Raw genomic sequence first — 15,184 nt, forward strand, 5'->3', positions numbered from 1 at the left:
ACCAGTTGATGAAGTCGTGTCTGGTGTAGGGTCATCCATGCTCTGTACTCACGTCCCGTCTTCCGGGACGACTGCGATGGAGAGAAGAGCTATCATGCCATGCCATGCATGGGTCTGTTCATCAGCCAGCTGTGCTGGCTTTGAGAGTCTGGGCTTTGGAATCAGACTTCACTCTTTCTTTTGGGTCAGCCACTTCCTAGACTTTCCTGGTGGCTCAGACAGTAGAGGATCTGCCTGTAATGCAGGAGGCCCGGGTTTGATCCCCAGGTGGGGAAGATCCTGTGGAGAAGGGAAGGGCAACCCACTACAGTGTTCTTGCCTGGAGAATCCCATGGACAGAGGAGCCTGGTGGGCTACAGTCCATGGGAACACAAAGAGTCAGGCACCACTTAGTGAGTAAACAACAACAATAATATGTCAGGATTAGTCTAGAACATGCTGTTTGGGGAAAAAAAGATGAGGAAAAGAAAAGTGTGAGGAAAATAGATTTTTCATGATGGGCAGTTTCAGACCGGGGTATCTATGGTAACTATTAGAAAGGTCCTTCATCAAAAAGTATTTATAGAGATGCTTCCTCATATAAGAGGAGCCCTGATGGTTTAGTTTTTTCCCAGATGACGAGGAAAGCTAGTAGACTTCTTTTTCTTTAACTGCAGAATAATTGCTTTACAGTGATGAGTTAGTTTATGCTGTACAACATGTCAGCTGTAGGTATATATATTATCCCCTCCCTCTCGAACCTCATCCCTACCCCCTCATCCGACTCCTGTAGGCAAATGGATTAAGAAGTTGTGTTACATATACACAGTGGAATATTACTCAGCCATAAAAAGGGAACAAGATCGGGTCATTTGTAGTGATGTGCATGAACCCAGAGTCTTTCATACAGAGTGAAGTAAGTTCAAAGGAGAAAAACAATGATCGTATATTAACACATACAGATGGCATCTACTAGACTGTTTTAATGACCTCAAGACCAAGGCCAGCTGATGACTGCAATAATCTTCCCTCTGTCTGCTAGCATCTTCCTCCAAAGGGCTCATAGTCTGTGAGCCTCGTTCCTCTAGAATGCTTTATCGAGTCTCCCTGCAGGATTGCCCATGATGCCTAGAGGTTCAGATGATGCTTATAGATGCTACTTAATTCCACGACTAACCTTTCTCCTTGTCTCTGCCAAGTGCCCAGCCACTGTGGGTCCTTCTGATTATGGCGCATCCTGGATTAGAATCCGTGTGGGCGGGAGGGCTCAGGATGCAAGAGTGTTTCCTCCTCAGCATCACCAATTTCCAGACAAGTGCACAAGGGCAAATCGCCTCTGTCTCTTTTATAAACATCGTGCTTTTTTAACCTTGAGTGTTTCCTCCCCTTTAGGGCAGATCTTGGATGTCCTCGACGAGCTGAAACTGGCCAATAACACCCTGGTGTACTTCTCCTCCGACCAAGGAGCTCACGTAGAGGAGGTGACCGTCAAAGGGGAAGTTCAAGGAGGCAGTAACGGCATCTACAAAGGTAAAAAATGTGTTCCGGTGGGCAGTGCCCGTGGTGTCAGCCCTGGGCCCCCCGGCTCAGCCCGTGCTCACCTTCTTCCGGACCTTGGAGGACCTTAGTCCTGTTCTTTTTTTTTTTTTTTAAATATGCACATTTATTTATGTATTTGGGCTCTCCAGGTGGGTCAGTGGTAAAGAATCCATCTGCCAACCTGGAGACACAGGGGAGGCGGATTCGATTCTTGGGTGGGAAAGATCCCCTGGAGGTGGAAATGGCAACCCACCCCTATCTTCTTGCCTGGAGAAATCCCACAGACAGAGGAGCCTGGCGGGCTACACTCCATGGGGTTGCAAAGAGTCGCACACGCCTGAGTGACCAACGCTTTCACTGTTTCACGTGATCTCTTAGATGTGACATGTGGGATCTATTGCTCTGACCAGGAATCAAACCGGGGCCCCCTGCTTTGGCAGCACACTTTCTTAGTCCCTGGACCACCAGCAAAGCCCTCCAGGAACTCTTCAGTAAAATGATTCACCCAGTCCTCCTGCATTCACTCTTATTTTCAAGTGGCAAGAAGCTGGAAGGCTTGTATTCCTATATAAGAAGATGAGGTGCTTTTTCCCTATTTCCATGAGGGTATGGGCTGTGTGCAGAAAGTTGGTTTTGTTATTTCATAGATGGTAGCCTCTCTTGAGATGCAGTCAGAGACTGAATTTCATGTACTAGCTGACCCGCCTCACCCCACATTCCCACCATCCATTCATTCCCCCGAAGAGGGTCCTTTAGGTTCCAGAGCAGCTTAGCGGCTGTGGCTGAAATGTGTACATAAATCACAGTAATAGAAGTGGCGAGCAGGCGATACATTATTTACAAAAGCCACATACACGGTGGGATGGAGCCCCAGTTTGGGGACAGAGGACCCCCAGCTGATGACTCTGGGAAAGCCGGATGGAGCAGGGAAGGAGGAGGGTGTAGTGGGATTTCGTGGTGATAGCTGAGTCTTCAAAAATGCAAGAGGATGGTGAGGCTGGGTCAGAGAGCGTCAAAGGTCTGAAAGATGCCTGCTGGCTTGCAGTTTCCATACAATCTACAAAGCATGCTCACTGCCGCTCCCTGTTTTGTTTTTTAACTGGAGGATAATTGCCTTACAGTACTGTGTTGCTTTCTGCCCTGCATCAACGTGAGTCAGCCACAGGTATACAGACATCCCCTCCCTCTTGAACCTCCCTCCCACCCCATCCACCCCTCTCGGTTGTCACAGAGCCCTGGGTTGAGCTCCGTGACTCACACAGCACGTTCTCATCTATTTTAAACATGGTAGTGTATATGTTTCTATGCTATTCTCGCAAATCTTCCCACCCTTTCCTTCCCCCACCGTGTCCACAAGTCTGTTCCCTATTGCTGCTCTGCAGATAGGTTCATTCCATCAGTTCAGTTCAGTCGCTTAGTCGTGTCCGACTCTCTGCGACCCCGTGAACCGCAGCGCGCCAGGCCTCCTGTCCATCACCAACTCCTGGAGTCCACCCAAACCCGTGTCCATTGACTCAGTGATGCCCCAACCATCTCGTCCTCTGTCATCCCCTTCTTCTCCTGCCTTCAGTCTTTCCCAGCATCAGGGTCTTTTCCAGTGAGTCAGCCCTTCACATCAGGTGGCCAAACTATTGGAGTTTCAGCTTCAACATCAGTCCTTCCAGTGAACACCCAGGACTGATGTCCTTTAGGATGGAATGGTTGGATCTCCTTGCAGTCCTAGGGACTCTCAAGAGTCTTCTCCAACACCACAGTCCAAAAGCATCAATTCTTCGATGCTCAGCTTTCTTCACAGTCCAACTCTCACATCTATACATGACCACTGGAAAAACCATAGCCTTGACTAGACGGGCCTTTGTTGCTTTGTTGACGAAGTAATGTCTCTGCTTTTTAATATGCTGTATAGGTTGGTCATAACTTTTCTTCCAAGGAGTAAGCGTCTTTTAATTTCATGGCTGCAGTCACCATCTGCAGTGATTTTGGAGCCCCCCAAAATAAAGTCTGACACTGTTTCCACTGTTTCCCCATCTATTTCCCATGAAATGATGGGACCAGATGCCATGATCTTCGTTTTCTGAATGTTGAGCTTTAAGCCAGCTTTTTCACTCTCCACTTTCACTTTCATCAAGAGGCTTTTTAGTTCCTCTTCACTTTCTGCCATAAGGGTGGTGTCATCTGCATATCTGAGGTTATTGATATTTCTCCTGGCAATCTTGATTCCAGCTTGTGCTTCTTCCAGCCCAGTGTTTCTCATGATGCACTCTGCATAGAAGTTAAATAAGCAGGGTGACAGTATACAGCCTTGACATACTCCTTTTCCTATTTGGAACCAGTCTGTTGTTCCATGTCCAGTTCTCACTGTTGCTTCCTGATCTGCATACAGGTTTTTCAAGAGGCAGGTCAGGTGGTCTGGTATTCCCATCTCTTTCAGAATTTTCCACAGTTGATTGTGATCCACAGAGTCAAAGGCTTTGGCGTAGTGAATAAAGCAGAAATAGATGTTTTTCTGGAACTCTCTTGCTTTTTCCATGATCCAGTGGATGTTGGCAATTTGATCTCTGGTTCCTCTGCCTTTTCTAAAACCAGCTTGAACACCTGGAATTTCACGGTTCACGTATTGCTGAAGCGTGGCTTGGAGAATTTTGAGCATTCTTTTACTAGCGTGTGAGATGCGTGCAATTGATTCTGTCTACATACGTTAGTATACTTGTCTTTTTCTTTCTGTTGTACTTCTCTGCATATAGTAGGCTCTAGGTTCATCCACCTCATTAGGCCGACTCAAATGCATTCTTGTTTTATAGCTGAGCAACATTCCACTGTGTATGTGTACCATAGCTTCTGTGTCCATTCATCTGTGGGTGGACATCTAGGTTGTTTCCGCGTCGTAGCTATCGTAAAACGTGCTGCAGCGAACATCGTACTTGTCGTTCAGCTGCTGAGTCGTGTCCAACTCTTTGCGACCCCATGGACCACGGAGCGCCGGGCTTACCTGTCCTTCACTATCTCCCAGAGCTTTCTCAAACTCATGTCCATTGAGTCGGTGGTGCCATCTAGCCATCTCATCCTCTGTCGTCCCCTTCTCCTCCTGCCTTCAATCCTTACCAGCATCAGGGTCTTTTCCAATGAGTCAGCTCTTTGCCTCAGGTGGCCAAAGTCTTGACGCTCCAGCATCAGTTCTTCCAATGAATGTGCAGGCTTGCTTTCCTTTAGGATTGAATGGTTTGATCTCCTTGGAGTCCAAGGGACTCTTGACATTGGGGTTACGTGCGTCTTTTTCAATTATGGTTTTCTCAGGGTATATGTCCAGTAGGGACACTGTTGGGTCGTTAAGGTAGTTCTATTCCTAATTTTTTAAGGAATCTTCATACTCTTCTCCATAGTGGCAGTCATCAACTTACATTTCCACCAACAGGGCAAGAGGGTTCTGTTCATCCACATCCTCTCCAGTGTTCAGCATGTCAGGTGTGTTAGAAATGCTTTTCTTGACTCCTAGAAAGCATGTGTGATGCTGTACTAGTACCTCGGTCGCTACTCTATCGCAAAGCATTATCCCTTTGTCAAGTTGAGCTGAAATCAAGTTCACACTGAAACACTGTTAGTATATCGTGCTGTCAACAAAATAAATAAATAAAAGATGTGACTCCCTTCTAGCTATGGGGAATGGCCAAAACAACTTCAGAAGATTCAGATAGCTTGTTCTTAACGACTTCTCAAGGTCAAGGCAGCTTGTTTTCTAAAGCTGTGAATTCACATGCATTCCTATGATTTGTGCAAACACAGGGGAATCACGCCATTTAAACTCATCGATCAAAAGAGCATCCTCTTCTGAACAATACCGATGTCACATCTGAATCAGAACTGCTCAGAAAGATCTGTACTGTTTAAGCTCAGTGATCCCCTGGTATTCCCCAGTCAGGTGTGTCTCACTGGTCCACCGTGATAGAATGGCTGTGATCAAATCACTTTACCAGAGTTCAACAGCAAATCCCTCTTAATTAGAGGAACACAAGATTCTGCTGTAGTCTGCATTTTTAAAAATTAATATTCTGGGTTTGAAGGGATAGTGACACTACTAGTTTTCCCTGTCATTCTTTTGTAAAATTGAAATATAGTTGGATTAGTGGAGGAGGGCATGGCAACCCACTCCAATATTCTTGCCTGGGAAATCCCATGGACACAGGAGCCTGGCGGGCTACAGTCCACAGGGTCACAAAGGGTCGGCCACGACAAAGCGGCTGAGCACGCACATAATTGGTTTACAATCTTCTGTTAGTTTCAAGTGTACAGCAAAGTGATTCAGTTATACACATGTATATATATATATTTTGTTTCAGATTGTTTTCCCTTATAGATTATTGAAGACTATTGAGTGGAGTCTCTTGACCTATATAGTAGGCCCTTGTTGATTATCTGTTTTATATATAGTAGGAGAAGGCAATGGCACCCCACTCCAGTACTCTTGCCTGGAAAATCCCATGGACGGAGGAGCCTGATAGGCTGCAGTCCATGGGGTCGCTAAGAGTTGGACATGACTGAGTGACTTCACTTTCACTTTTCACTTTCATGCATTGGAGAAGGAAATGGCAACCCTCTCCAGTGTTCTTGCCTGGAGAATCCCAGGGACGGGGGAGGCTGGTGGGCTGCCGTCTATGGGGTCGCACAGAGTCAGACACAACTGAAGTGACTTAGCAGCAGCAGTGTGTGCCTGTTAATCCCAAACTCGTAATTTGTTCCTCCCCACCTTCCCTCTTTGGCAAACATAAGTTTCTTTTCTTTTCTTCTAATATGTCTGTGAGTCTATTTCTGTTTCATAGAAAAGTTCATTTGTACCCTAATTTTAATTCCATATGTAAGTAATATCATATTTTGTTTGTTTTTGTCTGGCTTACTTCAGTTAATATGATCATCTCTAGGTCAATCCAAGTTGGTGCAACTGGCATCATCTCATTCTTTTGCACGGCTGAATAATATTCCATTGTACGTATGTATATTTTGTTTATCCACTCACCTGTCAATGCATACTTAGGTTGTCTCCATGTCTTAGCTATTGTGAATAGTGCTGCTGTGAACATAGGGGTGCGTATATCTTTAGTTTTCTCTGGATGTATGCGCAGGAGTTGGCTTGCTGGATGCTAGGACAGATCTATTTTTAGTTTTTAAGGAACCTCCAAGGCGGGAGGACAGGGGGTCGCCAGAGGATGAGATGGTTGGATGGCATCCCCAACTCCATGGACAAGAGTTTGAGCAAACTCTGGGAGTTGGTGATGGACAGGGAAGCCTGGCGTGCTGCTATCCATGGGTTTGCAAAGAGTCAGACATGACTGAGCGACTGAACTGGACTGAACTGAATGCTATTTTCCACAGTGCTGCACCAACTTATATTCCCACCAACAGTGCAGAAGGGTTCCCTTTACTTCCCACCCTCCCCAACACATCATATTTGTAAACTCATTTTCACCTTTTCCCTAAGATACCCTCCCTTAGCTGGGACCAGAATAACCGAAGATTCTCTTAGAGTTTAGTGTTTCCAGTTAATTCCTCATAGCTGAAAATTCCCCAAAGTCTTGGATTGAGAGCATTATATTCCTGAACCTGGCTTCAGTTTTGTTCCTCTCCAAAGGCAAGGTCACCCAGCAGGCGGCTCCCCCGTCAACCCCCAGCTCCCTTCTACTCTGCCTAAAGGCAGGTAATAAATGCCAGTGGAGTGGATAAGTTAACCCTGTGTGTAGATAACGTCTGCAGAAACATTGGTTGCCAGGGGTGGGGCCTGAAAATCATGTTTTCCTGCATGTGCAAGAAAGGAGGCTTTCCAAATTTCCTGGGTCCTGGATGGAAGCTCCTGCAGTCGCTGGGCCTTGAAGTGCACGTTCTATAAGGAGCTGATGGGCTGGAGTCCAGGTCGCTTCTGAGTTTGGCTTCTCCTTGCCTCATACAGTCAGACAGCTTTCAGAGCAATGGATACTTTCATTGGGAAAAAAGAAATAAGAGCAAGAAGCTCTGGTAGTTTATTGGGAGGTGGTTACGTTCACGTTCATCATTCAGCCCATGGACTGTAGCCCGCCAGGCTCCTCTGTCCATGGGATTCTCCAGGCAAGAATACTGGAGTGGGTTGCCATTGCCCTCCTCCAGGGGGTCTTCCCCACCCAGGAATTGAGCCTGGGTTTCCTGCATTGCAGGTGGAGTCTTTACTGTCTGAGCCACCAGGGAAGCCCCATTTAGATTTTGGGAAATAGTTTCATCAGCTTCCTGAGAGTGAGCAGTGCTGGCCGGCCTCGCTACTGGCGGGACTTGTGTACTAGGAGTTCACTGGGCTTTTCCTGTTTGAAAGAAGCTCATATGTTATCCCTGCTTAGCAGTTCAATCCTTTGGTTCAATTCCACTGACAAGCGTGCATTTATTGAGTCTACACAGTACGCCAGGCACGGGGTCTCTTCTAAAGCATCGTGGCAATGAATACAGGGTCTCTGACCGCTAGTAACTCCTATTCTTCTGCTGAGATGGAGCTCAAAGGACATGGTGTCAGATAACAAACTAGACAGGAACTTCTGAGAAGGGGCCAGTGGAGGTTGCTCACCCAACCTGGGAATTGAGAGAACCTCCCAGGAGATGTTGGCCTTTTGCAGGCTGGTGTGTGGAAGTGCTGGCTGGCAGGGAGGAGAGGTGGAAAGTTCATTCCAGGCAGAAATGAGATGCTCCTGGGGAGCAAAAAGGCAGCTCAGTGTTGCTGGAGGTGAAATTGTATGCAAGAGCTATTGTGTGATGTATCTGAGGAGAGGTATCGTACATCTCCATTAATGCATCCAATAGGATGAAGAGATAAATGGATGTGTAGGTAGATAAATAGATGCATATGCGCCCCACTCCAGCACTCTCGCCTGGCAGATCCCATGGACAGAGGAGCCTGGCGGGCTGCAGTCCACGGGGTTGCCAAGAGTTGGACGACTGAGCAACTTCACTTTGACTTTTCACTTTCATGCATTGGAGAAGGAAATGGCAACCCACTCCAGTGTTCTTGCCTGGAGAATCCCAGGGACGGGGGGAGCCTGGCGGGCTGCCGTCCATGGGGTCGCACAGAGTCGGACACGACTGAAGCGACTTAGCAGCAGCAGCGGCGGCACGGATGCATAGTTGAATATAGATGGGTGGATGAATGCATAGATATAGATGGACGGATGGATAGACAGATATCGATGGATGGGTAGATATAGATAGAAAGATAATAGACAGATATGGGTAGGTAGATAGGGATCGATGAATGGGTAGATAGATATAGATGGATGGATAGATGAATGGGTAGATATAGATAGATAATAGATAAATAGATATGGACTGATAGGTGGATACAGATCAATGCATGGATAGATACCTATAGATGGATGGATAGATATAGATGGATGGATAGATATAGATAGATGATAGATGATAGATGTGGATAGATAGGCAGATATAGATCAATGAATGGACAGATAAATATAGATGGATGGATAGATATAGATGGATGAATGGATGGAAAGAAACAAAGTAAATGTGTGTGTATATATACATGTATATATGTATGTGTATATGTATGTATGTATGTATATGTATGTATATATATGTATATTTATGTATGTATGTATGCAGGTAATTCCATTTGAGTAGTAGTTAAAATTGGAGGTCAACACTCTCACCCAAATCTGGTATAAGGGAGTGCTGAAGGAGTGACAATAAGGATGAATTGAGGAATAATACAAAACATCTCATGCTTTTGGCTGGTCTGACTGGGTGGACAGAGGCTAAATTCCTTGAGGAATTAGGACTCCTGGGCAGAGACTCGGTTCCCTGTCTTTAGAACTGGAATGATAGGATTGTCCTTGTAGGAGCGTCGTAGAGCATTGTCACGATGATTTGAAAGGCTGTGTGTGCAGAGTGGCTCCTAAGTGCCCTTAGTGAGGGCAGGGTTGACGGTTACGTAATAGTGCAAGACCAGAGTGCAAGACCGCTGTTGCTAGATGCATTCTACCCACATCACCTGTATCCCCAGAACCGAGAACAGTGCCTGACATGTTGTAGGAAATGGTTTTTTCAGGGACTTCCCTGCTGGTCCAGTGGCTAAGACTCTGAGCTCCCAATGCAGGGGGCTTGGGTTCAATCCCTGGTCAGAGAACTAGACCCCACATGTCGAAACTAAAGAGGTTGCATGCTGCAACTAAGATCTGGTGTGGTCAAATAAATAAGTAAATATTTTAAAAGGAGTGATTTTTGAGTCAATATGTAAGTGGAAAAAAAAAAAAAACCACTTGAGCTTGGGTTTCAAGGATCAGTGAAAGTGAAAGTCGGTCAGTCACATCCGACTCTTTGCGACCCCAGGGACTATACAGTCCACGGAAATCTCCAGGCCAGAATACTGGAGTGGGTAGCCTTTCCCTTCTCCAGGGGATCTTCCCAACCCAGGGATCGAACCCAGGTCTCCCGCATTGCAGGCAGAGTCTCTACCAGCTGAGCCACCAGGGAAGCCCAAGAATACTGGAGTGGGTAGCCTTTCCTTCTCCAGGGGAATCTTCCCGACCCAGGGATCGAACCCAGGTCTCCCGCATTGCAGGTGGATTCTTTACCAACTGAGATACCAGGGAAACGATAGGATCAATGGTTTAACTCAGTGAAGAAAGAAACGGAAGATCGTGATTGTGTTGGAAAAAATCCATTGATATTGGCAACGGATTGGATATGGGGTTTGAGGAAGAAGAAGACATCAACCATCATCAGCCATCAAACCATCATTATGGTTTGTGGCTGGTGTGATTGGGTAGGTAGAGGTTCCCTTGAGGAATTGGGACTCCTGAGCAGAGACCCGTATTGGGTTGTTGTCTGAAGAGGTGTATGGGGGGTCATTTGGAATAAGAAGATGTGTTGAATATAGAAGGGGAGAGGGTAGGTGATCCAACAAAAGAGACAACAGAGAGAGTGGCAGGGAGATGAGAGATAACCAGGAGAGAAGACGGTCCAGGGAAGAACGTGGTCTGTAGAAATGGATGCTGAGAAAAACCCAGTTCTGCTGGAATTCCAGCACGTCCACTAGCTCTGTTCATAGCAGTTCTTTCCCGAGGCCCACTTGGACTGCAAGATCAAACCAGTCAATCCCAAAGGAAATCAATCCTGAGTACTCACTGGAAGGACAGATGCAGAAGCTGAAGCTCCAAGACTTTGGCCACCTGATGCAAAGAGCCAACTCATTGGGAAACACGCTGATGCTGGGAAAGATTGAAGGCAAGAGGAGAAAGGGCATGCCTGAGGAGGAGATGGTTGGATGCCATCCCTGACTCAGTGAACATGAATTTGAGCAAGCCCCAGGAGATGGCAAAGGACAGGGGAGCCTGGCATGCTGCGGTCCATGGGGTCGCAGAGATGGACACAACTTAGTGACTGAACATCAACGTGAGTTCAGTCCCTGGATCGGGAAGATCCTAAGTGGCAGTCCTCTCCATTATTCTCGCCTGGAGAATCCCATGGGCAGAGGAGCCTTGTGGGCTACAGTGCATGGGGTCGCAAGGAGTCAGACACAACTAGAGTGACTTAGCACAGAGGCACAGTGAAGATAGCTGGGGTCAACGAGGATGTCACGTTTCCAAGAAGATCGTGGGAAATGAGATCTAACGTGTAGATGGAGGGCTGATCTTTGTAAAGATTGCAAGTATAATGTTTATACTGGGTTATGCATAACCGAATCACTTTGTCGTATGCCTGAAACTAATACAACATTGTAAATCAACTATATTCCGATTATTTTTTTAAAAAAAGAAGAAGAGCCATGTTCAGCAGACTATGGCAGTTGAGCCAGGTGCGGTCTGATGGCTGATTTGCTAGATCAGGATTTCCTGAAATAAAGCCATCCTCATTCGCTGGAGTCTGGCCCTGCTGTTTCTGAGCTTCTGAGAACTTGGGCAAAGCTCCGACACTCCGTGAAATAATGCCGCCCCCCCACCCCCCCTCCCACCTCCCGCCCAGCTCTTGAGAGAGAACACGTGTCAACCCTTGGCTCAGATAATTTTGCTGTTTAATGTCTTGCTTCAATCCTTACCATCAACTTTTCAAACCAGGTCAGTTATTTTAAGGGTGTTCCGCAGTTCTTCCCCTCTCCTCTTCCTTAGTGCTGTGAGCAGACAATTGTTCTTTATTTTTGCCCTGTTTGGCGGTGGATCATACTTTGACAGAAGCTGGGCAGTTTCGTGCCCTGTCCTGTCTATGTCGGGTGGCCTTTTAGTCTCTTGAATGAATACATCGAGGAGGAGAATGGAAGCTAGAGTCTCTTGGATGAGATGATGCTTGAGTTCGTTATGTTTGTCACATGCTTACTTCTTGTTGTTTACTCGCTAAGTCGTATCCCACTCTTTGTGACCCCCGTGGACTGTAGCCCTCCAGCCTCTTCTTGTCCATGGGATTCTCCAGGCAAGAATCCCATGGACAGAGGAGTGGGTTGCCATGGGGTGGGTTGCCATGCCCTCCTCCAGGGGATCTTCCTGACCCAGGAATCGAACCCTCCTCCTGGGGATCTTCTGGACCCAGGGATCAAACCCGCATCTTCTAAGTCTCCTCCACTGGCAGGTGTGTTCCTTACCACTAGCGCCACCTGGGAAACCCCACATACGCACTGCTGCTGCTGCTGCTGCTAAGTCGCTTCAGTCGTGTCCAACTCTGTGCGACCCCAGAGACGGCAGCCCACCAGGCTCCCCCGTCCCTGGGATTCTCCAGGCAAGAACATTGGAGTGGATTGCCATTTCCTTCTCCAATGCATGAAAGTGAAAAGTGAAAGTGAGGTTGTTCAGTTGTGTCCGACTCCAAGCGACCCCGTGGACTGCAGCCCACCAGGCTCCTCCGTCCATGGGATTTTCCAGGCAAGAGTACTGGAGTGGGGTGCCATTGCCTTCTCCCACATACACACTACTATATATAAAGGAAATACCAATAAGGACCTCCTTTATAGGACAGGAACTCAATACTCGATAATACCCTAAGTGGGCAAAGAATCTGAAAAAGATTAGATATATGTTTGTATAAACAAATCACTTTGCTGAGGATCGGAAATGAACCACCCTCCAATAACATTTTTTTAAAAAATCCCCAATGCTCCATGCCTGTCCCCTCCTACTGGGAGCAATGGAGACACTGGAGCTGGAGCTTGGTCATTTAATTTGGGTGCGCACTCCTGAGAGGCATTGACAGGTGTGGTCTTTAGCGCTGAGCCACCAGGGAAGCCTCTGCTTCCTTCTGGTTCACACCAACCCAGGGAATCAGTGTTACCTAGGCAGGGAGATGCCTAAGAGGAGGAAAGAAATGAGAAATGCATTATTTCATACAACTCTGTGCCCAGATGAGGGAAAAGAGTGGCAAGCATATGCTCCTGCCACTCAGAGGCATTTGACCTGCCGGGCGGCAGTATTCGACAGAGACAGAAATGGAAGTCTGGCTTGGAGGCAGGTCTTAACAAGACAGCTCCTAACAAGAGTCTCAGAGTGAATGGTGGAGGAATTTTGCAGAAAGACTGACTCAGTCATCATCCCTTTGTGATTCCCCATCAGGACCGAGTACCAGCAGGATGTTAAATGTGAGAATTTGACAGTGACTCGACCAGGGTTTTAAATTTAGACCGTCCTGTTTTTTCTGTTCAGGCATTTTCAGAAAAAAAAAAAGAATCCAGCCTCCATCACCGCTTTTGTTTCTTGTATCTTCCTTACAACCTCCCCGCCTCTCTCTGCAAACCATCTTTCTCCTTCCCTAGCCAACTCAAAGGCTGTTGATTGAGAGCTGGTGTTCCCCCAGGCAAGAGGCATCTTCTGGGCTTGTTCTTGGCCCCCAGTTTTGCACAGCATGTTTTAAAGTCACAGGGTACTGCTCTGGGTGGGGGCGAAGCAGCATGCCTGTTTTTCCATCCATCCGTGTGTTCTCTGCCAAAGGGACCCAGTAGCCCTGGCCTCTCTGAGCCCAGGGCTTCCATGTTTCCATCTGTCTTCCCCAGGGAGTGTGAGTGGGAGGCCTTGCTGAGCATCTTCTGTGGACATTGTGACCCGCTCCCGGCTCCTCCCTGCAGCCCCTCCTGTTAGCCCTGTCGTGCTCTGCTTAGTTACTTTTGAATCGCTTCCCAGGTAGCACGAGTGGTGAAGCATCTGCCTCCGATGCAGGACGACCCAGGTTCGACCCCTGGGTGGGGAAGATCCCCCTGGAGCAGGAAATGACAACTCACTCCAGTATCCTTTCCTGGAGAACCCCATGGACAGAGGAGGCTGGTGGCTACAGTCTGTGGGGTCACAAAGAGTGGACCGAGTGGCTAACTCTAACTGTGATGAAAATGCCGCCGTTGGTGCTCTCCTGCCTTCCGGGCCGCGGGTCCTAGTCCCGTGGAATACTCACAGCTTCCCTGTCTGTAACGTACAGCACGGCACGGTTGATCCGTGCGCCCACAGGCACAGAACCCGTATTTTCACTTCCCGGGTCTGCCTTGACGAGTCGCCACTGCTTTGGTGCCTCCGAGCAACCCAACTGGATGATCTTATGGCCCTGCAGGTCCAATGTCCAGAATGGGCCCGCGAGGGCTGAAATCAGGGTGTTGGCAGAGCCGCGTTCCTTTATGAAGGAGCTTCCCTTGTGGCTCAGAGGTTAAAGTGTCTGCCTCTAATGCGGGAGACCCGGGTTCGATCCCTGGGTCGGGAAGATCCCCTGGAGAAGGAAATGGTAACCCACTCTAGTATTCTTGCCTGGAGAATCCCTTGGACAGAGGAGCCTGGTAGGCTACAGTCCACAGGGTCGCAAAGAGTCGGACACGACTAAGTGACTTCACACTCACTAACACTGAGGGAACGCCTACTTCCTTGCCTCTTCCAGTGGCCAGAGACCAGCTGCATCTCTTGGCTTGGGGCAGCTCTCTGCATCCTCACAGCTCGTGACGTAGCATCCTGAAACCTCTCTCACTGCAGCTCTGACACCAACACCCCTGCCTCTCTCTTTCCCGTAGAAAGACCCTCATGATTGTATTTGACACACTCACAGAGCCTGGAATAAGCTCTCCTTTTGTCATATAAGGTGCCATTTCCCCGGATTGCATTTGGGGACATATGGGGGCTCCACTGGGCTTCCCAGATGGAGCTAGTATTACAGAATCCATCTGCCAGTGCAGGAGACACGGTTTGATCCCTGGGCCTCCAAGATCCCCGGGAGGAGGAAATGGCAACCCCCTCCAGTATTGTTGCCTGGAGAATCCCATGGGCAGAGGAGCCTGGTGGGCTACCGTCTGTAGGGTTGCAAAGAGTTGGACATGACTGAGTGACTCAACACGGGGGCAACATTATCCTGCCTTCCACCAGTGGTAAAAACTAGAAATGGAATTGGAACCCCGTGACTTCAGAGTCAGTGTTGTGAGTCTTTTTTTTTTTTTGTCAGTCTTGTTTGCTGCAAGACTTCAGCATCCCTGGTTACAATCATCACTCATATCCACCATGCAATGCTGGCTGTGTGTCATGCATGTAGTCACCGTGCCATATATACCAGGTTGGCTGAAAAGTTTGCGGGAGACCTGGGTTCGATCCCTGAGTTGGGAAGATCCCCCGGAGAAGGAAATGGCCACCCACTCCAGTACTCTTGCCTGGCAAATTCCATGGGTGGAGGAGCCTGGTAGGCTATAGTCCATGGGATCGCA

At 47.8% G+C, this 15,184-nt stretch overlaps 1 protein-coding gene across 2 annotated transcripts in view; it reads left to right on the forward strand.

Annotated features, from left to right (window-relative positions):
- LOC138431404 (steryl-sulfatase) overlaps nucleotides 1-15,184 on the forward strand; it is a 157,989-nt gene that overhangs the window by 110,940 nt on the left and 31,865 nt on the right. For both annotated transcript variants that reach the window (XM_069573503.2, XM_069573502.2), the window contains one exon: nucleotides 1,372-1,509. In XM_069573503.2, the coding sequence (XP_069429604.1) occupies nucleotides 1,372-1,509 (138 nt within the window). The remainder of the gene's footprint in view (nucleotides 1-1,371; nucleotides 1,510-15,184) is intronic.

The sequence above is a fragment of the Ovis canadensis genome, chromosome X, assembly GCF_042477335.2.
Source record: "Ovis canadensis isolate MfBH-ARS-UI-01 breed Bighorn chromosome X, ARS-UI_OviCan_v2, whole genome shotgun sequence".
Classification (NCBI taxonomy): domain Eukaryota; kingdom Metazoa; phylum Chordata; class Mammalia; order Artiodactyla; family Bovidae; genus Ovis; species Ovis canadensis.